This window comes from Ahaetulla prasina, chromosome 8, assembly GCF_028640845.1.
Source record: "Ahaetulla prasina isolate Xishuangbanna chromosome 8, ASM2864084v1, whole genome shotgun sequence".
NCBI classification, from domain to species: domain Eukaryota; kingdom Metazoa; phylum Chordata; class Lepidosauria; order Squamata; family Colubridae; genus Ahaetulla; species Ahaetulla prasina.
This window is the reverse complement of record NC_080546.1, coordinates 34,197,668-34,223,429: the sequence shown is the minus strand read 5'-3', so window position 1 is coordinate 34,223,429 and position 25,762 is coordinate 34,197,668. Positions and strand designations below refer to the sequence as shown.

Below are 25,762 nucleotides of genomic sequence, written 5' to 3'. Positions count from 1 at the left end.
TTTCCATCCACTGCTTCTTGTCCACCTTCTGGTGCTTTGGGGAATAGTTTGGCCCCCTCTTCTTTGTGGCAGCTCCTCAAATATTAGAACACTGCTATTATGTCATCCCCTAACCCTTTTTTCATTAGACTAGACATACCCAATTCCTGCTACTGTTCTTCATATGTTTTAGCCACCAGTCCCCTAATTATCTTTGTTGCTCTTCTCTGCATTCTTTCCAGAATCTCAACATCTTTTTTATATTGTGATGATCAAAACTGGATGCAGTATTCCAAATGTGGCCTTACCAAGGCTTTATAAATTGGTATTAATACTTCATGTGGTCTTGATTCTATCCCTCTGTTAATGCAGCCTAGGATTGCATTGGCTTTTTTGGTGGCTGCAGCACACTGAGTTTCCCAATCTTCTTGAATTGTTTTTCTCTTTAAGATTTTCGTCCATGGGATCCTTCCCAATCTCTAAGTTTGTTGAACCAATTCTTTTAAAGTTTTAAGACACTAGTCTGATTTGGTTATGTTGCTTGTATCTACTTTATATTGAATTCCAATATAATATGGTCACTCTCCCACAAAGTGCCTGCAACTTCAACCCCTTCTATAATTTCATTCTATAAGAATTGTCCAGTATAGCTAAGCCCCTAGTACTCCTCTCTACCTATTGGATGACAAAGTTATCAGCTAGACTCATAATAAACCTGTTCAATCTCCCACTTGATGCAGAGTTTGTTTCCCAGTAGATGTCAGGGTAGTCAAAGTACTGTGGTGTGTTTTATACATCACTGATTAGCAAAAAAGTTCATTTATTTTGTCTACTTGGTTGGGTGGCCTATAGCAGTGGTGGTCCACAAGAAAATTTTGGTGGACTGCAGTGCACCCGGGTGGAGGAGCTGCTCTAGGATGAGCAATGGCCAGTCCTATGGCTAGAACTCTGGAATATGGGACTTGTCAGGCAGCTCATGGTGGGGCTGTAAATCTCTGCTGTAGAGTGCAACTTGCAACTTTGCAGTGCAGCCCTCGTCAGCCAGAATGAGGTAATGGTGCAAGGGCAGGTGGCAGTGCAGGCAGGCAGAAGCAATGGGTGGCAATAACCCCGGGCTTTTTCTTCCCCCTGCTGTAGCTTCCTGCCGGCTGAACCTGCCATGGCTGTCCCCACCCCTCACCCTCCTTCCCAGTCACTCCTCGCCTTGCCTGAGAAGGGAAGGGCGGGTGATGGAGATTTGCTCCATATTCCAGAGTGGGAGCAAAGCTTCATTTCTTGCTGGATCTCACAGGCATTTCTTCTGGTCCTTCTTGATGCTCCATGCATCTCAGTCTCTTGAGGAGATGGTTGACTTCCTCTCAACCCCAAGACACTGGCTGGCCCATGAGGTGCGAGAGAGAAAGAGAATGAGAGAGAGAGAGAATCAGAGACAGAATGAAAGAGAGAGAGAGAATGAGAAAGAGTGGGAGAGAGAGAAAGAAAGGGAGAAAGAGGGGGAGAGAGAAAGGAGAGATGATAGAGAGAAAGGGGGAGACAGAATGAAAGCGAGAGAGAGAATGAAAGTGGGAGAGAGTGAGAAAGAGAGTTGAGAGAGAGAGAGAAAGGGGAGAGAGATGAGAGAGAAAAAGGGTGAGAGAGAAAGAGAGAGAGAGAATGAGTCAGAATGAGACAGAGAAAGAGAATGAAAGAGACAGAATGAGAAAAGGAGAGTGAGAGAGAAAGAGAAAGAAAGAGAGTGAGAGAATGGGAATCAGAATGAGAATGAGACAGAGAATCAAAGAGAATCAGAGAGAATGAGAGAATGACAGAAAGAATCAGAGAGAGAGAATCAGAATGAGAAAGAGTGAGTGAGGGGAGAGAGAAAGAGAGATGAGAGAAAGAATGAAAGAGAATGAGTAGGAGAGAGAGAGAAAGAGAGAAGGGGAGAAAGAGAATGAGAGAGAATGAGTGGGAGAGAGAGAAAGAGAGAGAGAAAGTGGGAGAGAGAGAGGGGAGAGAGAAAGAGAGAGAAGGGAGAGTGCCTGAAGGACCCCATCCCATCACTGGGAGTCCAGGCGCTTCAGCAAGCAGCACGCTGGATTTGAAATAGTGGTCTGAAGGATTTAAAATTATGAATTTGGTGGTCCCTGAGGTCCAAAAGTTTGGGGACCCCTGGCCTATAGTGTACACCTATGGCAATGTCATTTATAGCTAATCCAGTTTTGTTTGTAAAAGTCCTAAAGATTGGTCAGCCTGCCCCTCATTTTTAGTTTAAAGCCCTTTGAATAAGTTGATTTTCCAAATTTTCCAATTTTCCAAATGCATTCTTCCCTGTTCTTGTGAAGTGCAGCCCATCCCTTTCCAGAATCCTTTCATGTAGTTAATGCAGTGGTATAGGAATTTGAAGTACTCTCAGTGGGACTATCCCTTAAGCCAGTGGTTTATTTCTAAAATCCTTTGTTCCCTCATTAGATGTTGACCTTTTGTTGAAAGTCCAGATGAAAACAACCCCACAGCTATGAAAGGTCGTAAAATGGGGCAAAATTCACTTTACAGCTGTCTCAATTAGCGATAGAAATTTTTGGCTCAATTTGGTTGTACGTCAAGGATATATAATGTAAACAAATTTGGACCTTGCTTTTACTGTTAGGACTTACACAATTTTGGTGCTGCTGGGAATCACTAAAATAAATCTGCCCTTCTACCTTGCCAGATATACACGTTTTTACTAAGTCATAAGGAGAGGAAAATTCCCAACTTTTCCCAATTTGTCGAATTGAGATAGAGAATTTTTCCATGACCACTTTCTACTTTGTTTTCCTAGTAGTACAATCTTAGCATAACAACTGTCTTACAATGGACATAATCACCATTGCCAGTGGTTAATTTTCACAATGTAAAGAGTCCTTGGCTATTGCCATGTGAGGAAGCATTTAAAATCTTCTAAAAGGCAGGAAGGTAATGCTGTTGTAGAATCCTTAATGTGCAATTCATTGAGAATAGTGAATAGATGATTAGTGATTCTGATTTTCATTTGCATTATTGAAACAACAAACATTCAAAAAGGCTGTGGATGGTTTCAAATTTCTAATATATATCTGTGTGAGGCTGACTCTATTATGGTTGCTTCATATACCATACTAAATCATTGTGCAGTTTCTTTGATTTGGCTTATCATAGGTTGCGCCAGTCATCAGTGCTTTTTTCACTACAGCTTGTTCTGTTGTGTGAACAGAGATACTTCAAAAACCTTTTCCCTGTTCAGACATAGCAACATAAATTGTACAATTGGCAATCAGAAAAAGCAGAATAGAGCATACTCATTGTCTATCATTATCCGCCCATGTTGTCCAATTGAGAATTTATTTTAATTCTATACAGTTAAGAACTCTGGAAAAATCTCTACAACCACTTTTTGCTCCATGTGATTCAGAAGCCTGGAAAACTGGGATTCTATCTCACTTCCATAGCTAGACTGAAGTGGTGATGTTTGGTTGCCACTAGCTTTCTTTATAAAGAGGGTCGGACAATATCAAAGAATAGGATAAAAGTCAATTTGCATATCCTTTGCACTGTCCCATGGGTGAAATTCAGTTGTTTTTACTACTGGTTCTGTGGGTGTGGCTTGGTGAGTGTGGCAGGGGAAGGATACTGCAAAATCCCCATTCCCACCCCACTCTGGGGCCAGCCAGAAGTGGTATATTCCGGTTCTCTGAACTACTCAAAATTTCCGCTACCAGTTCTCCAGAACCTGTCAGAACTTGCTGGATTTCACCTCTGCACCATACTTATACTTGAACATAGCTAATCCAGTTTTGCTTGTAAAAGAATCTTCCCCACCCACAATGAGTTATAGACCCACAATGAGTTACTGGTATATCAGTACAGTCAATCTTCTGGCTCTCTAATTGGATGTCTACTCAGAAGTTCTACTCCATTTAAAAAAAAAAAAAGCTCCAGATGAGGAGTTTTAACTGCTACAGCAGAAGTGAATTGCCCTTACTGTGCATTTTAAAGAAGTATTCAGTATAGCAAAGCAAAATGAAACATATTACAAAAGCAGGAATTCAGATATGTAGAAGATACAAAAGTGGAGCATCTTGGACATAATATATTGCACTTTAGTGAATCTCTGCCTAAAGAAACAGATGCATAATCAGATTAGTCTGATTTATATCAAAGCACAAGAAATTACTATGATCACACCATTTTAATTTGTGTATATTTATACAACTTATAAAAATTATGTACTTAAAGACAATAACATAAAGGCCAAACAGTAATTTTGTATTTATTCAAAAGGTTTAAACATACAGAAGCAAGCTCCTAATTATTAATGCATCATTATGCATAGATGTTGCTGTTTTATACTGTAGTGCTGGCTGCTTTTTTTTCATCCAGTAATAATAGGACACAACCACCAAGAACAACTCCTGCACAAGTGCTAAGTTCTTGGTATAATGTGCTCTTCAGCTCTATGAACTTTGAAACATTACTCTGAAAACCCTGGCATTATAACTGCTACCTAACAAGTTAGTCATCTGCCAGATAAAATTGCACCCTTCCTTCTTTCTTTCTCCCCTCTATCAAAAATGTCACATCTTTAATAGACAATTAAAAGTGCATTAAATGTAGAATGGTTTAAATTCCGAAAGGTTTCTAAAAGTCAGTGAAAATACCACCCTGTGATTAGATTTTTGCATTATTGATTATAAAGTATATTTTATTTTAAGGTTTTGATATTGCAAGCTTTTAGTCCTTTTTCAGTTTTGTTCTGTGCAACAGAATGGTTACACACTGCAATGCAATATTATTCTTGAAATACACACTGCAGTAAATTAAAACTATTTTACATTTATATAAATACAGTGTTCTTGCTGTATAATTTCAGTCATTGCCACAAAATCATTACACTCAATCAACACAATTATTTTCACATTTTGAAGTTGTTTATCTTATTTTGCAGGAGACAAATATCTATTTCCTTCTAAAATATAATGTACTCCTGATACCTTCCTTTCATTTGAAGTTCATTTTAATGATTTCTAAGCAATAATCAATGGTTTCATGAACAGGTGATTAAAGAATTTATTATAATCTGCATACTTTTCCTGCAAAGATAGCTATTTTGCATAAAGTTATAAATTGTTTTAAAACTAATTTAGTGTTTTATTCATGACAGTTCTGAGATTTATGAATTGTACCACAATTAAATGCAATAAGGTACAAAAAATAAGAGTAACCAGACAACTGACATCTACCAGTGGATTTAAAAAAAGAAAACAATATGGCTTTAATATTTTAATCAAGCAAAGTTACTTGGAGATAGAAAAATATTTAGTAACTTTGCTAATAAAAAAACAGCTGCATCATTTACCACAAACCTGGATAATTTAAAATTCCAATTTCAGTAAGTTTTTTTTAAAAAAAACTTAATAAAAAGGATATTTAATATAAACGATCATGTTGCATGCTATATTTTTGTCACTGTAGAAATTCAGTTTCATATTGCTGTGCAATCCAAAGAGTTGATAAAGAATTTTGAGTTTCAAAACTGCAAATGAATTTATTAAATTGCATTCATTTCAGCTGGAATTAAGTTCAGCTAGTATTGTCAGGATTCAACCCAATATATGGCTGTGTAATGTATATCTTGGTTCTTCTGTTTCCATAGATTCTCATTCAGAAAACTGTATGGCTCAAAAAGATCAAGTTGAATTGAATTCAGTTCTGCTTGTCTACCACTGGAATTAACAATACTGGCAGATCAGCAGATCAGATTTTCCCTTCCCCTATAAAGCTGGTTCAGGTGAGGAGGATCCTTAGAGAGATTTGGGGATGCACCGGGAAACTGGTTTGAGAAATCTACTTGCAATGGTTTTATTTAAATTTTATGGAGGCAAGATGGAAATGCAAATACCTGTTCAAGTTTCAAAAATTTTATGAATTATTAGGATCCAAGGAATTACTTGGGCTGCTATGTATGCTCCATAACCGTTTTTAAAACAGTGCTTTTAAAAAATAGTTTGTACATTAAATTTGCTATTAATTGCAGCAGGTTCCAAGGAACATACCCAAACTTTAAGCACGCCTAAAAAAACCCTTTGGATCCCAGATTTGGTTATTAATTACATGGTGTTAAGCATAAATAATTCCACTGGGACTTATTCTCAAATAATTATACATAGGATTTCAACCTAAAAGATCCTTTATTTTTCTCAAAGAAGTTATCTAGACTTTGTTTTAGACGAAGATAACTGACAATTATTGTATGTAATATCAATTATCGTAGGTTGTTTTAATAATTATGCTACATATTTAAATTATTCATATGATATATAGTATTGATCATCACAAGAAAGAAACTGTTGCCGTAACATAGTTTTGAGAGAGATCCAGATTTTGAAAATTGTCTATTTTAGGGCTCATTTTAAGAGTAGTTAAATCACAATCCTATACAGTTACTGAGTTATTGACTTGCCTAAAAATAAATAGCGTTAAATAGCCCCTATTGTTATTATCATTCTAAATGTGTCTAGGATGTGGGATGATTTTTATTTCCACCTATATACTCAGATTTGTGGTCCACACTTTTGGCAATATACATTGATCCCAGTTTTCAAAGGAAGGAAAAACAAAGTTCTTTAACCACAATTTTGATATAAAATTAAACAACCCCAAAATGAGCAGATCACTATACTCTGTAGGGTTTTGAACTGTTAATGAAACTTCACTTGGAGGGCAATGTGTTTGAGAGAGTCTTGTTTAGATTTGCCTTTGTGTAGGACCATGACCGTGAACAGGTTGGGGAGCAGAATCTCATTTGATCCCGAGATGACAGTCTTTGAGAAAAAAAACAAACTGGGCACAACTCACCATATAGCTGACTTAAGCAGGCTCCAGTGAAATAGGAACCCAATTATCTGCACAGCTTTATTAGCTTTAATGGAACATGTAGAAAATCATGTCTTGATGGAGTCGATCCCTGTTAACGTTTATCTTAGATAAAATGTGTATAAAGCTGCAAACACAGCAAGAGGCTTGAAGCAGACTCATTGTGCTCAAAGGATGTAAAAAGTAGTAGACAAATGCTGAGGAAGTTGGATGGAAAAAGAACAACTGGAAACAATTACGGGTGATTATTTACAACAGACATTGTGAGATAGATATGATGCTAAAAAGGCACAGCTTTCCCTTTCTTAAATACACTGTAAACGGTTCATTATGCATGCAGAACAATTCACTTTACAAAAAAGAAAAAGAAAAAAACCCCTCGTGTTTAGACAAAAATGAGTAATTAAATAGTCTCCAGCAAAATAGAATTCTTCCAAAAATACTTTCCCATTCATCCTATTAACCATTAAAGATTTTAGGTCTCATTTACAAAAGTTCCTTATACCATTTGTTTCAGGTCCTTCAATTTATACATACAGCATTGTACAGTACAGCAAAAGACTGCAAAAAATTATTGGTAAAGCCAGCACAATATACTATAAATTGAAACTGAGGCATTTGTTTTAACATCTTATCCTTTCAAGTTAAATAATAAATGAACACTTAACACAGTGTAGATCATCTATGATGGATAACATGGGATAACAAATGCCGCAAGTGAATATACCAAGATTATTCCACACCAAAATGTTCCATTATCTATGTTACATATCCAGGAATTTGATTTGTTTCTACATATGTGTGTGTGTTTGTGTATAGTACAAGAATTAATGCCCCATATTGACTTTATTTATGTGCAAACCAATGGTAAGCTTTTTAAAAGTTCATAATAGTTCTTAAACCCTTTTAAAACAAGCAAACAATACCAGAAACTACATGACATAATTAAAATGTTCTTCTGTTAATATATCAAAATCAAGGAGTTATTTGACTAGATATGGCTTTTCATCCAGAGGAACAGGAATATTTCTTTTTTCTTTTTTTTAAATGCTGGGAGTATTTGGGGTGGCCTGGTGTTCATAAACATCTTGGCTATTTTGTCTTACCAAGTTCATATAAGATGCTTGTTTTCCGTTCTCCGAACCTTCATATTGTCTTTAGACTACTGAGACACTGTTGAACGATTTTGAATAGCGCACTTTAAATGTGGCTTCTTGACTCCTTCATGGGTGTGGAATAGCGCAGGGGAACTTAAGGCAAAGTTTACTTTTTTTTCCATTAAGACATGTTCTGTCACTTCCTGTGGAAGTAGAGGGGCTTGGCATTCCCAGATTCCACTTTGGGTAACTGGTCACTGATGATTTCTACCAGCATGGCTGGAAACTCCACTTTGAGTGCTTGAGACTCTCGGAAGGTGTAGAAGCAAAATTCCAGCAAATCGCTAACAAGCTGAAATGGAATGGAAGAAAAAAAAAGTCAGGAATGGTGAGCGCGAAAGGATGTTGAAAATAGTTTGTAATACCGAACAAGCAATGTAGAACAGTAGTACAAAAGATGAAACTTTACGACTGCGCAAAATCTTTAAAAAAAGATGTGGTGAAACACCTGAGAGCACATCGGAGGCACCTTTCTTTGAACCCTGAAGTCTGTTCTTTTTCCAGGATTGCACATTTGTTGGAAGGCTGCTTGTGAATCTTTATACCTGCATGAATTTGCACAGCATTCTCACATATGAAAACAACTAAAAGCAGTTTTCAAAGCAGCAACACAAACCTTGACAAAAACCAGCTGTTTTAATGATTTGAAAATGGCTGCTTTGTATTTGCTCCAGCCTTTTGCGAACCACCTCTTTGAAAGCAAAAAAAGCCTTGCAATGTTGTTTTCAAAATCAAAGTAGCTGTGAACTGAAAAAAATTACTTCTGCTTCAGATTCACTGAAAGAAACTAGCATATAATTTACTCTGGTTTGTAACAAACTTCTTGGTTGTACAATCATGAACTGGAAGTCGAGCAGAAGGAGAAAATGGAGTTCTTCAAACAGAGCGTTGGTGCCACTTTACAAACACTATTTTTCTTTCTAAATAAAAATGGCAAATTGAATGTGCATTTTTTACGTATAAAGTGAGTGACATAAACCTGTGAAACTGTCTCAATTTATCCTAAGATTATAGACTCATTTTTTACACAAACATTGAAGGCAAGATTTGGAAAACTTATTAAACTACATCTAGTTTACACACCATTTCCTTTATTCTCAGGAGCTTCTCTTTGTTCTAAATAATGTTTCTCTTTGATTGGCCTTTTACTAATTGAACCACACAAAAAATTACCGTAATAGAAAATCCATGAAAAATACACACAGTACTATAAGCTGTTCTAAATTATGTACACTTTGCCAACAATGCTGAGCATGCCTCATTTCCATTAGTTTTATCTCTTATAACCTTGTTACAACATTTAAAAAATAAGTTTGAACTTTCAGTCAGATGTGCACTTCCCAAGGCTTTTTGGATCATGGGCACAATTGGAATTGGCATCCTTATCATGCCAATCCAATGCTGCTAGGAAGGAGGTGTACCCAGATACTAAATGAACTTTAGGTGCTCTAGTTAGGCGGAGAGAATTCCTAAAGCCAGAAGCACCAAAAATAAAACTGGTTTTTGAACCATTTGCTCCAAAACAAAATACTGTTCAAGGAAGGTGAACAGAATCAGTGTCTTTATAGATCTATCAAACTCTTGATCCAGGATTGAAATCTAAATTTTTTTGCTACCTACTCTGTGGGTGTGGCTTGGTGGGTGGGTGTGTCCTGTGACTGAGTGGGCGTGGCCAACTCAATGTCACTCACAGCCATGGCCACTCAGTCACAACCCCCCCACCAGCCATGCCCACAGAACCCAGTAGGGAAAAAAAATTCTTTTCCCTTTCCCTCGCCACCTGTTCTCCCTTCACCTAGGCCCCAGAGCCGCCACCTGCCTCAACGGGGTCAGGGAATGTACCATTCCCCAACTCCGGCCTTTCTCCAGAGCTGCCGCCCACTCACCGCCCGCTCGCCGCTCGCTCGCCCTTCGCCTTTGGTCAGGGGCCGGGGCCCAGGGACGCCCCATTCCCTGAGGCCCTGGAGTTGCCCCCTGCTCGCCGCTTCCTCAACCGGGTCAGGGAATGCACCATTCCCCGACATCAGCCTTGTCCCAGAGCCTTGCATTCCCCGACCCGGTTGAGGAACCATTCCCCGACACCAGCCTTGTCCTGGAGCCACCGCCCGCTCTTCCTTTGCCACGTGGCATATACTTACTTTCTTCCAGCGGCTGGCTGCTGGGAAAGGCAAGCATCCAAAAGTTACCGGAGTTCTTCTCCTTGTTCTATGCGCTGGCTGTGCAAGCGCACACCCAACCTGCCGCTGATAAATAAATGAAATAAACGGGTGTGTGCTTGCGCAGTCGGTGCATGGAAAACGCAGCAATGGTGGCGGCAGATTCAAGGAGAGGGACTCTAACTTTTGGACTCTTGCCTTTCCTGGCAGCCAGCCACTGGAAGAAAGTAAGTATATGCTACGTGGCGAAGGAAGAGCGGGCGGCGGCTCCGGGACAAGGCTGGTGTCGGGGAATGGTACATTCCCCGATCCGGTTGAGGAGGCGGCAAGCAGGGGGCAACTCCAGGGCCTCAGGGGAATGATGTATCCCTGGGCCCTGACCAAAGGTGAAGGGGGAATAGGCAGCGAGCGGGCAGCAAGTGGGCGAAGGAAGAGCGGGCGGCGTCTCCAGGGAAAGGCCAGAGTCGGGGAATGATCATTCCCTGACCCGGTTGGGGAAGGCGGCGGCTCCGGGGCTACGGGGAATGGGCCCCGGCCCCTGACCCGAGGGCAAGCAGGTGGCGAGCTGCCTTCCTGGTATTGCGGTGTTGCGAAGGCTGGACTGCGGGCCATGGACTGGTTCGGGGGCGTGGCCAGCCAGCGATCGGTACTGGATCGGCGAACCAGAACCAAACTCCGCTACCTACTCGCCCGATCCGGTCCAATCCGGTAGCATTTCACCCCTGTCTTGATCCCTCAATTTATTTCTTTGTGTTAATCCAGATTCCTGGCTTCCTTTAAAACTGCATTGCCATACATTATTCTGCCAAATTTATATTTTCTATATCTTGGACATATAATAGTTTCCTTATTGGTAGATTTCATTACAAATTTATCTCTCCAAGGTGCTTTGCTATAACTACTTGGTTCAAGACCAAATTTCTGGTGATGAAAGAAAGACAGCATAGAAGCAATTTACAGAAAAAGAAAAAAGGAAGGAAAGAAGATAAAAGGAATGTTAAAAAGAAAAATATAAAGAGGGTGCAAAATAATAGAAATGTGGCATGAAAAGAATGTATGCTGGGCACATGGAAGAAAAGGACAGAAGACAACATTTGTGAAGGAAGAAATAAGAAGATTCATACAAACAGACAGCACATATTCTGTTTATACAAGAGTCTAACTGAGTTGTGGGCAAAATTAATGTACTGTATGCAGTTAAAAATGTTTTTAACTCAAATCAGTTCCAGACAGCCATGTCATGGTAACATGAAAAAAAAAAAGTTAATAGATGGTTGACCATTTTTTTCCTTTGCTCCTGGCAAAGAAAAGCAAAACAGCTGCTTTGGTTATTCTAATTACTCTGCTTCCAATCCAGGCAACTGAAGATTGTAGTAAAACAAGTAACAAGGTGATGGAGGCATACAGTAGATCTCCATTTACTGTCTCTTAACTGATCAATTACAAGAAGTAAGAAGACCAACTTCAGACACCATAAACGTTCAAATTTAATAGACGAGGTCAAAAATCTGATATTATGATCTGAGATTGGAATCCAATCTCTGGCTCAAGAGGAAGATGTCCAATGAATTCTGTCACTCTGGAATGCTGCCTTAGGAGCTATGGATTGTGTTCCAAGTATAGCAGAATGGTTATATATACTTACTGTAATGAATTTGTTAGAGGCACTGACTTCCAGGTTTATAATGATTAGTTATAATTATGTAACTGTCATTTGCAAGGAACCAGGACCATTCAGAAGGTAGCAGCATAGAAAATTTATTCAAGCCTATACACAAGTATGGTCAGTGCTAAATTGATGCCCACTAATGGTATTGATGGAATTCAGGAGTGATTGTACTTGAGCACTTGTAGGAATGCAAGGATTCTAAGCTGATGGTGCACTTAACTCCCCCCCTCCCCAGCTCTGCCTGCTCTTCTTCTCACATAACTTTATATTTTAGAGATAAGTTTCCATATATTTCACAATTTATTATTTAAATACAAATTTGTGAAAAGTTGTTAGAATTATTTGTGTTTTGAAAGGCTAGGTTTTTTTTACTTTAAAAAATACAACACTTCCTAATCATTTTTATAACTATTGAAAATCCCACAATGATATAACTACATTTCTCCAAGATGGCAAACTCAACCTTACTGGCCTGAAAAGGAATTGTTGAAATCTCTGTCTCCACTTCTCACAGCATAGTGAATTATTATCACCATCTGACCTAGTTTGTGAAATGGAAATAAGCTTCACACAGCAATATGTATTCAAATCACATAATGCTTCTAATAGCACCTTATTAAAATTTTATTTCTTTATTTAACTAAGAACGTACTACCGTCTTAATTTAATTTTTGTTTTTATCAGCTAGTTTTTTTGTAAAAAAAGTAAGATTTTTAAAAAACTGAGGGATCAAGAAGGAATTTGCAGAATATGAATAATTTTTCCAATCTTCTATCAACGTAAATAATTTTTTTAACTAAATTGCGTAACAGTAACAATGGTTTTCACTATTTGCAATAATCGAACAAGCTTAAAGTTAAGTAGTAATCATTGTAATGGTTTATCTTGTCATTAATTTTTTAAAAGGTCATACTTATGAGGAAATCATATTAACCTTGACAGCTAAGTTCTGCTTTCTAAATCAGGGATCATGCCTTAAAGATAAGAGGCTATGGAAAAAGTTACTATGAAAGAGAGTTAGGACATTTTATCTGCTTATGAGTTTTCTGAATGGCTATTGTGTGACACACAATTTTGTGCAACAAGTAAGACTATTCTTAGCTTCTTATAATCGTGAAAGGAATTTGACTGGATTATCTATTCAACTACCCAAAATTATTTTAACAAAGCTCCTAATTCCTAACTTCTGGGCTGGTACACTGCAATTCTAATCCTAACCAAAAGTTTGTGATTTTGGGTCTAGAAATTTGGTATTTGATATATGCATGGGCATATTTCATTAGTATTTTAAAGACAAAAATCAGTGTCAGTGTATACCAATCAGGCATCAACCAAACTCTCTCACTGCAACTTTGTTTTTGTTATTCGTGCCTTGTTTTTGGAGAGAATCTTCCACAAAAAAATCCCCCAAAAATCAAAACAACTACTCCCCCAACCTATAATCCTTTCTCTTCTGAACAGAAAAAGAAACTAATTCTTTAAAATTTATTTTATTTGTATATCTTTTATGCCAGTTTATTGATACAAACTGTTAACAAAGATCTGAATTTCAAAATTAATTAAGCTTGATTTGCTATATCATAAAAAATGTAGTAGAGGCTTTCACTGTACCACCATAGTGCCATCTTTGTATGGGGAAGCTTTGCAAGCTTCTATGGTATGTGCAAATGTACAGATATGAGATACTTCTCCCAAGGTTTTTACAAAAGAGTTCCCCAACCTTTCCAGCTTTGCGGACTGACGGGGAGGTGGAGAGGGGATGGCAAGAGTGTGCGAGCAGCTCCATTTGCACGAGTGGTGGGCACATTTACAAATGGAACATGCGCACCCATGCTTACCTGCTGCTTGTGCAAGAGAGCTGTCTGCGCACGCACACTCACCATTTCCACAGCCCAATTCCGAAGGGCTCAATCCACAATAGTGGGCTGCGACCCGGGAAGTTAGGAACTACATCAGTTTAAATTTGACTCCATCACTGCTATTATTTCATATCTGAAGTCAAAGTGTTCAGATTTTTTTTTTAAAGAAAATAGCGAATCTATATATAAAAGTGCTGGTGTTTTACAATTTTAATCTGCCTACCTTTTCTTTTCAGGATCTTTTTCCTTAGCTTGGCATTTTTTGGCATTCACATATGTTTTCCATGAGAAGAGCACCAACTAAAATAACTAATGTAAAATTTTCCTGTTGTTGTTAATGCCTAAATTACAAATTATTATTATTTATACTTTGATATTGTATTTAAAGTAGCTCAGTTCCTTCTTTGCACAATTTAGGCTCCAAGGGCATTTTTTTTGTCCATGACCTTTGGATTATTCTACTCAGTTTATTAAATAATGTAATTGTAGGGAACCAATGGAGGCACTATAATAACATATTACTTTTTGAAATATGTATCTTAAACCAAATTGATAGACAAGGACTTTATGCAATTTTCTCAAAGATATTTCCAATCTCAGGAGATCAGTCTTCTCATTTTCAAAATTATCCTGTAACACAAGGATTTGAAGAGGTGATACTTTCAGTCAGTGATTTTCCATATGCAAGTTGAGATGAGGCAGAATGTTTGCTTATTTGCCTTATTAAACCAATTTATATAGCCACCTCTCCTACAAACAAGTGACTAGGCCGTGTTCAACAGAGCTAAAAACAGTTAAGAAACACATTAACATAACATAACATAATAACGGAGTTGGAAGGGACCTTGGAGGTCTTCTAGTCCAACCCCCTGCCGAAGCAGGAAACCCTACACCATTTCAGACAAATGGCTATCCACATTTCCAGTGTTGGAGCATTCACAACTTCTGCAGGCCAGTTGTTCCACTTATTGATTGTTCTAACTGTCAGGAAATTTCTCCTTAGATCTAAGTTGCTTCTCTCCTTGATTAGTTTCCACCCATTGCTTCTTGTTCTACCCTCAGGTGCTTTGGAGAATAGTTTGACTCCCTCTTCTTTGTGGCAACCCCTGAGATATTGGAACACTGCTATCATGTCTCCCCTAGTCCTTCTTTTCATTAAATTAGACATACCGAGTTCCTGCAACCGTTCTTCATATGTTTTATCCTCGAGTCCCCTAATCATGTTTGTTGCTCTTCTCTGCACTCTTTCTAGAGTCTCAACATCTTTTTTGCATCGTGGCGACAAACTATAAAACCAAGCTAAAAGTCTTTTTTTATATACCAGAGTAATGTTGAAAATGAGAAAAGTGATCTTCTGAGATTGGAAAGCTAGATGATAGATAGATGATAGATACCATGTTTCCCTGAAAATAAGACCCAGTCTTATATTTTTTTAACCCCAAAATAAGCGCTTGGCCTTATTTTCAGGGAGGTCTTATTATTTTGGGTTGCATGGAGCAAGACGGGGCTCCTCTTGCAGTCTTATCTGATTTCCTGCTCTATCTCCCTAACCCTAACCAGAAGAAATGGGGGGAACTGGCTGTGCATGTGTTTAAATATTTTCAGAGAGGACTTATTTTAGGGGGGGGGTTATTTTAGCACATGCGCTCAAAAGCCTGATTGGGCTTATTATTAAGGGATGTCTTATTTTCAGGGAAACAGGATGGATGGATAGCTAGCTTGCTAGCTAGATGGCTAAATATATAGATAGATAGAATAATAAGCCCTTTTGTTATAAATATACATATGTTTAAATAGGGTATTACCACAAAGGAAACTACTTGTTAGAGCATTATCCAGACATTCGAGGAGCTATTATTTCTTCCTAGAACGGTGATGGAGAACCTTTTATCCACCGAGTGCCCAAACTGCATGCATGTATGCCCAAACTGAAAGGTGCACGTGCTTGAACACTCATGTGTGCAGACATGTGCACATGCGCAGCAAAGACCCGAAGACCAGCTGGCTGGCGGGAAGCGGGGCATCCCAACACTGGCAGCGTGGCAAGATGTAAGATATTTTTCTTTTGTGAGCTTCTATTTCATCATTGCAAGGAAACAGAACCTCATGAAAGAAATACCACAGAGATTTGACCTGGGCCAATGGCGTGCGTGCCAGCGGAGGGGGCTCTGCATGCCACCTCTGGTACATGTGCCATAGTTTTGCCATCATGGTTCTAGAGGCTTCTTAGAACCAGTCCAAATTTTCATAAAAATGGAAATATTCTAATTACTAAAGTACATGACAATATATTATTGACATGGATTATAATATTAAACATGATGCACATCCATACATCACCCCGTCTCAAGCAGCCTTCTACAGAATCTGTCTATGTATGTTGTTGTTTTTGTGTGTGTGTGTGTGTATAAATAAAATTAAACAAAGTACTAATTGAAAACAGTGAATCTGAAATTCTACTAGGTTTAAACCAAAAAATGCTAAATGTGGTTTGCAGAGCAAGATAATGTTGAACAACAACAACAACAAAAAGCAATGATTCCCCTCCACAATGCAAATGCAGCTCTCTAAAGAATGAGCTGTTACTGCAGTACTAATAATACTTTTAACTCCCACCAAGATTTTTCAGTGTTTTAATTAACAGCACATTACTCAACAAATAATTCCATATGTATGTTCTGTAAACAAACCACAGGCTTTCATACAGATCTGACCTGAAATGCACCGTACTGTATTGCATCTTCATACATAAGCCAGTTAAGTACAAAGAGGCGTATTTATATGCAACCTCTCGCACACCAAGGCCAAAGTTTCTGAGTGGTATATTAAAAGTATATTTCACTGCATCTATGCTAGTAAGAATGGAGCAGAGATTTTCTATATTGTTTTACTAAGAGATTTTAATAGCTTTTAAAAGATATTTGCAAATATCCTCACATAATTGGCAGTTCAACCAAAGTGCTAAATAATAACTCTTACTGGAACAAAAAATATAATTTAAATTATTTTAGTATTATAGTCATGTGGCATAGGACTATATCATATGACTTATGTTCAAAGCTGTTTATAAGCCCTTTGGATTACTGAAGACACTGTTTCACAAGTTACTACTGTCAGCTTTGGAAGCCATACTAGGCCGGAAGCTTCCGTGCTGCCATGTTTTCATATGTGGGAGAGTTGGAGGGGGGATTTAGTAGAGGGTTTGTCTTTAGACATAATAGCATTCTTCCTGTTGGTCAAAGTCAGGCTTATCCTGCATCTGGAGAAGGAGTGGTCAGAGTGCTGTCTCGAGATAGGACAGTTGGTGATTGGAACATGTGATCGACTGCGGAGTGAGGGGATGATTTTGGGGTTTTTTGATTTACTGAAGGAAAACCTGGACTTTTCAGATTTGGGTTTTCCCAGATGTGCCAGTTTACCTATCCTAGTAAATAGAACTTTGAAAGATGCTTGCTTCGGAGTTTTAATTGGGCGGGGAGGTGTTTCTGGAACACTGACATCTACACTCAGCAAAGGCTCTAAAAATTTTATAATGCCTTCGAAAGGCCACACTTGGAATACTGCATTCAGTTTTGGTCGCCACGATGTAAAAAAGATGTTGAGACTCTAGAAAGAGTGCAGAGAAGAGCAACAAACATGATTAGGGGACTCGAGGATAAAACATATAAAGAACGTTTGCAGGAACTGGGTATGTCTAGTTTAATGAAAAGAAAGAAAGGACTAAAGGGAAACATGATAGCAGTGTTCCAATATCTCAGGGGTTGCCACAAAGAAGAAGGAGTCAAACTATTCTCCAAAGCACCCGAGGGTAGAACAAGAAGCAATGGGTGGAAACTAATCAAGGAGAGGAGCAACTTAGAACTAAGGAGAAATTTCCTGACAGTTAGAACAATTAATCAGAGGAAAAATTTGCCTCCAGAAGTTGTAAATGCTCCAACACTGGAAGTTTTTAAGAAGAGATTAGATAACCATTTGTCTGAAGTGGTGTAGGGTTTGCTGCCTGAGTAGCGGGTTGGACTAGAATTTAGAATTAGAATTTTTTTTTTAGAATTTTTTTTTTTTTATTGGCCAAGTGTGATTGGACACACAAGGAATTTGTCTTGGTGCATATGCTCTCAGTGTACATAAAAGAAAAGATACGTTCATCAAGGTACAACATTTACAACACAATTGATGATCAATATATCAATGTAAATCATAAGGATTGCCAGCAACAAGTTATAGGCATACAGTCTCCAAGACCTCCAAGGTCCCAACTCTGTTATTCTGTTCTTTTCTGCCAATGAAGCTATTACTGTAATACTAACTTCATATAACATGGGTTAGTATCATGATACCTTTTCTAAGAATTAGAACTTCAAGGAAATTATTTATCTCATTCTTTTTCATAATACTTTCCTCTGTATTGTAACTTAAATTACTTACATCATGAATAGAGTCCAGGAGCTTTGTCAGTTGATAAAATCGCTGCCAACTTTGCCCAGAATTGTTTGGATGTTTAGTTACCATTTTTCTAAGTTCTTTAATGTAATTTGCCCTCATTTCTTCAAATGCAGCTTGGCTCTTGAGGCCATCCTTGGGAACTACAACAAAAGAAAGTAAAATGTGCATTATTCAACTTTTTGTAAAAGAAAACTTGATTGTTGCAAGTAAGGCCAATTCTTAATGATGAGACTCAAAATTTAATATAATGCAGTTTCCATATTTCTTGTGCATTTTGTAGGTTGGTAACTTTATAGGCCCTTTAACTTATGCAAAGTGTTCCTTATAGATGAATTTACAGAAAGGGGTTAGCTGGGGTATTTAATAACAGAAGACAAATTTGGGGGTTTGCCTGCCCATGCTTTCTTTTACACATACACACATCACATAGGCATGAAATATCTTTTACAATATCAAATCTTTTAAAATGTTCTTAAACTTTAGTAACTCTTATTATATTCTTGTTTATGAAATCATTTCCAATATGTATAACTACTTTCAGAGTAAAATTAGTAACATTCTTAAAGATGGAAGAAACATAAAATTTACGTCTATTTATTCTACTAAAAAAATACTTTTGAACCACGAATATTTTGTACCTTAATTTTTTTAGGTTGCAAACATGGTATTAGTGGAAATTTTACTTTCATTTATTTATCAAATTTAAAGATTTGACTGTATACCTCACTCTAGGTGGTATACATTAAAACCATATAAAAATACAATATCTCAATAGGATGAAACAGGAATAAAATAAAATAAAAGTTAACAAGTGACGAGGACTTTAAGTGGTTTTTCTGTGAACTCCATAGAAGTCAGTGGAGTCAGGTCTTAAAACTGTTTTGAAAATCTAGGATAGTGGGCCCCACGTCACTTGTAGGCGGGGGCGGGGGACAATATTGCAAAGGGCAGGGGTAACAGCAGAGAAGGCTGTTTTCTTATACCGCAACAGTCAACGTTTTTTAACTGATGATATCTGGAACTACCTTCTCTGCCTAACTGGAAGAAGTGATCTGATATAAATGAAGAAAAGATAGTTCCACAGATAACCTGGTTAAATAACTAAACTAATCAACTAATTGATTAAATATCTAAAATCGAATTATTCATAACAGAAACAATTTTTACAATGTGTCTGTATATAAGAATTTATAAATTGGAATGGTCATAACAAGAAGTCAGCCAATGGGAACTGTTTGGTGATTGAGAGCCATTATGTGCTTCTGTGATTTCTGAGTTCTGGTTCTGGCTTCTGCTGCATTGATATTGTATACATGCATCAAACAAATTTGATTGTTTGTATACATGCATACAAACAAATTTATATTACTGCATATAAAGAAATGTCTTTTATACATGAATCCTGCTGAATTATTTACTTGGGTGTTGGTTGGATCGCTCTAATACAAACTCTAACACAATGTTTTTCCTGAAATACTTCATCAGATTTGGCATTTTCTTCTTCTTTAAAGCATTCTCATGCCATTTTCCTTTCCAGAATGACAGTGCCATTAAATAACCACATACAATTATATGGCACATTGAATAGGTTGCCCCTAGAGTGCATAGAAATATCTTTCAAATTAACAAGCTTTGATACAGTATTTAGTTTGAATTTATTTAATTATTTAAAAGTCCTCTTAAAGATTGTGTATTTTTCTGCATTGTGGTAAATCAAGATAAGCAACATGAAACTTTAGGATTCCTTCCTGCTTTTTATAGGCCCATGACATCTTCTAATAACCATAATCATACATTTAAATCTACAAAGTCTATAAGCATTGGATAATTTTTAAAAACATAAGTACTGACCAGATCAAGGACATCCAACCCCCACTAAAACAATTTGTGATGCTATCCTACTCATCATAGATTTTTCTTTCTGTATTGTTACCTGTTTTCCCCAAAATAAGACATCCCTGATAATAAGCCCAATCGGGCTTTTGAGTGCATGGCAATAAGCGCTTATTTCAGGGTTAAAAAAATACAGGGTCTTATTTTGGGGGAAACACAGTAATAGCAGTAGTTAATTAGAAAATTGTTGTATATCAATGCAAAGATGAATGCTGCTATTGTGTCAAACAATTTTTTTAAATTAGACACGAGTCTCAACCAACATTCTAAAATCAATTTTGAAATAATACAGGTTAAATTGAATATTTTATTTGGACAAGTTTGATGAGACACACAAGGAATTTGTCTCTGGTGCAGAAGTTCTCAGTGTATCTACTAAGCAACAGGATGATGATGATGATGATGATGATAATACCACCACATATTGGTGAATAAGAGAGGGAGTAAAGATGATAAGAAGAAGGATATATGTGGAAATGAGTACCTAGTACAGGATTCGGTAATATCAGAAGCTACTTAATACAAAGTATTAAGAAGTATAATAACAGTATTCTCCAACCTAGGTTTCATATATTTTTTGTGTGAACCTCAGTGGTATAAAAACTCTGAAAATCAATCCTCCTTTTGGTGAATTTACAAAAGATAGCTTGGAACTAGGAAAAGCAGAACGATGGAGAAGATACATTCTTGCCTTGATCCAAAATAGCTTATCTTATATAAAAAGCCAATTGCAATGTTCTAAAAGTTAGACAGGCAATCTAGAATCACCCAGGATATTTTTAGATTACTTCCAGTTTCATGAGGACAATCACTGAGATTGTCTCCATGGTATTATTAGAGACTTCCAAACAAACTCTCAAATGAATTTTATATGAGCTTCAAGATCTTATCAATACTGTGCAACATAACTTCAATAATAGAATATATTTTTCTGATGTTCAATTACACAAACAAATTACTTCCCTCCTGTAAACCTGGATTCTTATTTCTAATTCAACATTCTTCTGTCATTATCAACTGCAAACAAAACTCCGTATATAGATGGTGCTACAGTTTCATATAATTTGCAACTTCGTTAAGTTTCATGTTAAAATGATCTAAAACAGGGTTGTCAAACTCGCATCATCACAGCAGTGTCACGTGACATATCGGGACTCCCCTCCCTTCACTAAACTGGGCATGGCCAACGCGTGACACATCCAGCCCATGGGCCCTGAGTTTGGCAGCCGTGATTTAAAGAAAGAAAACTAGTTTGAAAAAAATAAGCAACATATTATTGCATGGGAGTTTTACTTTTGCTCACTACTTAGTTCTGGAGTGCGACATCTAAAAACCCATACCCTTTCTCATTTTTAATTCCATATTATTCAATGAATACCCCTTGTGTTTCTTTTTTGTATTTTTAAAGAAAATCTGGACTTTTTAAATAGTATTCCACAATGATGACATTAAAAGAGAGATTCAGAAGTTCAACAGCTGTTCCAAAAGAGCAATAATGTTCTAAATGTTTATCTAAATAATTTAGCATCTGGAGGCAAGCAAATAGCTGGTTGGGGAGCTGTTGTTAGATCATTTCAGTTTTGGAGAAGATACTAATGGTGGTAAATGGCACTTTATACATTTAACAGGAATCTATATGGACCACTCTTTGGGAAGGGGAAGAGAGAACAGAAGTAACAGTTAGCTTGCACTGATACTTTTCTGAAGGAAAGGGCAGGGTATATATAAGGAAATACTTTTATATTTACAAAAATTCAATAGATCTCAATGAGGCTATGAACTTGTTGCTTTTGTATAAGTCCCTAGGCAGTGACTATCAGAATGACAGGATTCCTGCTTTTTAAATGAGTCTAGGTTCTGATTTCTGTTTATTCTATTATTATTGTACTGTTACAATTGGTTTTGGACAATGGGAATAATCTAATTATAGAAGATGCAGGAAGACAACTCCGTCGACTTAGACATGACCTGTGTTTAACACACAAAATCATCTATTGCAATATCCTTCCTATAAAAGACTACTTCAGCTTCAATCGCAATATTACAAGAGCAAAAAATAGATTCAAGCTAAATGTCAATCGCTTCAAACTTGATTGCAGAAAATATGACTTCTGTAACAGAGTTGTTAATGCTTGGAACTCATTACCTGACTCCATAGTCTCTACTCAAAATCCCAAAATCTTCAACCAAAAACTGTCTACTATTGACCTCACCCCATTCCTGAGAGGACTATAAGGGGCATGCAAAAGAGCACAAATGTGCCTACCGTTCCTGTCCTATTGTTTCCTTTTATCTATGACATTTGTTTGTGTATACTGTTGTGACAAAAATAAATAAATAAATAAATAAATAAATAAATAAATAAAACTTGCACCTATGCAGCCTCTGAGATCAATGTTGCTTGCATCATTTTTGATGTGTCAGTAAACAGAGCTGTACAATTAATTTTAATTCATTACTCAAAATGGTTTTCATGAAAAAATTGTTTGAATATATATTATATATATAACCATCATACACACACACACACACACACACACACACACACACATATTGGTGATAACAAATAGTTCAAACCACTTATGTGTGTGTGTGTGTGTGTGTGTGCATACACACACACCAACAAAACCGCATCAAATGCTGTGCTTTTTAAAAATCAAATGGATCTACTGAATTTCCAAACGGTATAATATTTCAGTAATATATCTCTAATCATTTCACTATTTATATATAACCAACTAAATGTGATTAAAGAAGGATATTTTCCCCTCTTTCTACTTGTCCATTGATGGTTCAGTCAGCAGAGAAATGCATATAAGTTTTAAGTTTAAACAATCAGACATTAAATATACAACCCACTTTATGGGTTGTATGTTCTATATACAATTATATGTTCTAAATATGTCTATGTTCTATATACAATTTAGATAAAATTGGCACAAAATAAGAGTGGAATGATATTGTGTATATTTTTCTAAAGACAAATCTGTAAATTATTACACTAGCAGCCACAGAATTAAATATGTAAAAACTGATAATCAGAAACACAATCGAAACTCTACATTTTGGGATGTAAGCCCACTGGCTTCTCATTTTGATAATTAAATTTGGCATTTAGCTATCTTTCCTCTTCTGTAGGCCAGAGAAAAACAAAAACAAAAAATATGATTGAGATATAACGAGTGGTTTCTTCTTTGCTAATTGAAAGAAGTTTCCTTCCTGTGGCTACTATTCAAGTTTTTAAACAGTTTCCAGAATCTGGTCACATGATTAAACAACAACCAATTAAAACAAGCAGATATTAAGAAAATAAGGTGATTGTAAGTTCAAATCATATGGTCATTAAGCAAATTAAAGAGTCGTAAGTGCAAACCCACTCTCCCAAATTTCAAGATCCATCTCATCCTGCGCACCCTTTTTTTTGAACTATTACCATCTGGCAACAGTACAGGACAATAAAAACAAGGACAAATAGGCTGAAAAACAGCTTCTACTCCAAAGCAGTAACTATATTGAATTCTTCTGTATAATGCAATATTAATGCAATATCAGGGGGTTTCAATTCAATTGTATAGAATGCGAAGGATGTGTGTTTTTCTTTTATTTTTTTATGTATAATGTAGATGGCATTTAATTTCGTTGTACGAGGTGCAATGACAATAAAGTAAACTTTAAAAGCAAAAAATGCTGCAACTTGGCAAAAAAAAGTTGCAAATCATAATCACAGGACCATGGACTGCTGCAACTGTCATAAATGTCAGCCAGTTGCCAAACATCAAATGTGTGGTCATGTGGCTGTGTGGGGCGCTTATGAAACATTTTACCAGGGCCTGAAGCACTTTACTAGCCATTAACTACCCTTTCTGAGGTCACTGTAACTCTGAACAGCAATTAAAATGATCATTGTAAGTCAACAACTACCTGTACTGCATGTGGTGTACATGTAATGCAACTTAAGAATACTGAAAATAGACAGCATTATTCAGATATTATATGTACAATTAAACCATATTTATTTTTACCAGGTATAATTCCTAAACGTATTAAGAAAATATCACAAAACACCCACAATTTACTAAAGTACTGATCCACAAGGATGCAAGGAAAGACCTACCACAACACTGGAAAAATTATATGTTACCAATGATAGCAGCCTGGAAACTAAAAATATAAATATGCAGCAATGGAAAAATTAACAACATATATTCTGAAGTTTAACTGAAGTTCAAGCAAATATAAGCAAGAATTGTAAGCTTCCTTACATACTATATAGAGGCAAATATAAATATGTTTTTAAGGAGTTTTTAAAGAATTAAAAGCAGAAATGACAAAATGTTTTAAATGTGCATTTATTTTGTATGTCAGTATGAGAACAACATGGGGCAGTTAGGAAATTAAGATTTATTTATATTATTTTAAAACCCTCCCTCCCTTTCCTCTAAAATTTAGAGACTTAAATCCTTTCCCCTTTCTTTTTTGACTTGGTCATTCATTATTTTTTCTTTCTTTTAAAACAGTATTTTTTGGATAAAATTAAGAAATGGCTTTATTAAACCAAAATGGCTTTCCTTACCTCCTGTCTGCCCTATATCAATTTAGTTCTGAACTTATTTATTTCAGGTTATAGTTTCAGTGAAGGAAGAAGATCCAATTATTTGCTAAACTTTCAGTGTTGACACCAAGCGTGCTAAACACAATCTATGATAAGTGTTTAACTTAGAACACCAATTATAAGGAATAAATATTATAATTCAATATATAATCAAACTATAATGCAGTATTTTTCAGTTTTGACAGCTTTAAGATGGGTGAACTTCAAATCCCAGAATTTCCCAGCTGGCATTAGACTGGAGAATCTTGGGAGTTGAAGTCCACCCATCTTAAAGCTGCGAAGGTTGAGAAGCACTGCTATAAGGAGTAGTAGAAGAGATTGATTATTTGTATCCCTCCTTTATTATTTTTATGAACAATTCAAGACCATGGACATTTTCAGCACACCTTCCTCCTCCGATTTTCCTAACAACAACGACCCAATGAGGTAGGCTGGGTTGAGAGAGAGTTAATGGTCCTAAGTCACCCAGTTGGCTTTCATGGCTAAGATAGAACCAGCACATCAGGACATGTAGATTATTCATACACAATCCTGATATAACTCTATAACTGTCTGGTTTGGTTCTGCAACCGAACAAGAAAGACACAGATTTCAGAGGATAATTAGAACTGAGAAAAAATAATTGCTACCAACCTGCCTTCCATTGAGGACCTGTATACTGCACGAATCAAGAAGAGGGCCGTGAAAATATTTACAGATCCCTCACATCCTGGACGTAAACTGTTTCAACTCCTACCCTCAAAACAACACTATAGAGCACTGCACACCAGAACAACTAGACACAAGAACAGTTTTTTCCTGAAGGCCATCACTCTGCTAAACAAATAATTCCCTGAACACTGTCAAACTATTTACTAAATCTACATTACTATTAATCTTCTCATCATTTCCATCACCAATCTCTTTCCACTTATGATTGTATGACTGTAACTTTTTGTTGCTATTATTAAGGGTTAAATTGTACCCTATGACCATCATTTGTGTTGTAAATGTTGTACCTTGATGAAGGTATTTTTTCTTTTTCTTTTATGTACACTGAGAGCATATGCACCAAAACAAATTCCTTGTGTGTCCAATCACACTTGGCCAATAAATTAAATTCTATTCTATTCTATTCTATT

General features: G+C 36.7%; 1 protein-coding gene across 7 annotated transcripts in view; it reads right to left on the bottom strand.

Moving 5' to 3' along the window:
• Positions 1-4,233: 4,233 nt before the first annotated feature.
• Positions 4,234-25,762, bottom strand: part of NR3C2 (nuclear receptor subfamily 3 group C member 2) — a 178,453-nt gene continuing 156,924 nt past the window's right edge. For all 7 annotated transcript variants that reach the window (XM_058192764.1, XM_058192771.1, XM_058192769.1 and 4 more), the window contains 2 exons: positions 18,119-18,276; positions 4,234-8,301 (listed from right to left, as the gene is read on the bottom strand). In XM_058192764.1, coding sequence (XP_058048747.1) covers positions 8,146-8,301; positions 18,119-18,276 — 314 coding nt within the window. In that variant the 3' untranslated portion in view covers positions 4,234-8,145. The remainder of the gene's footprint in view (positions 8,302-18,118; positions 18,277-25,762) is intronic.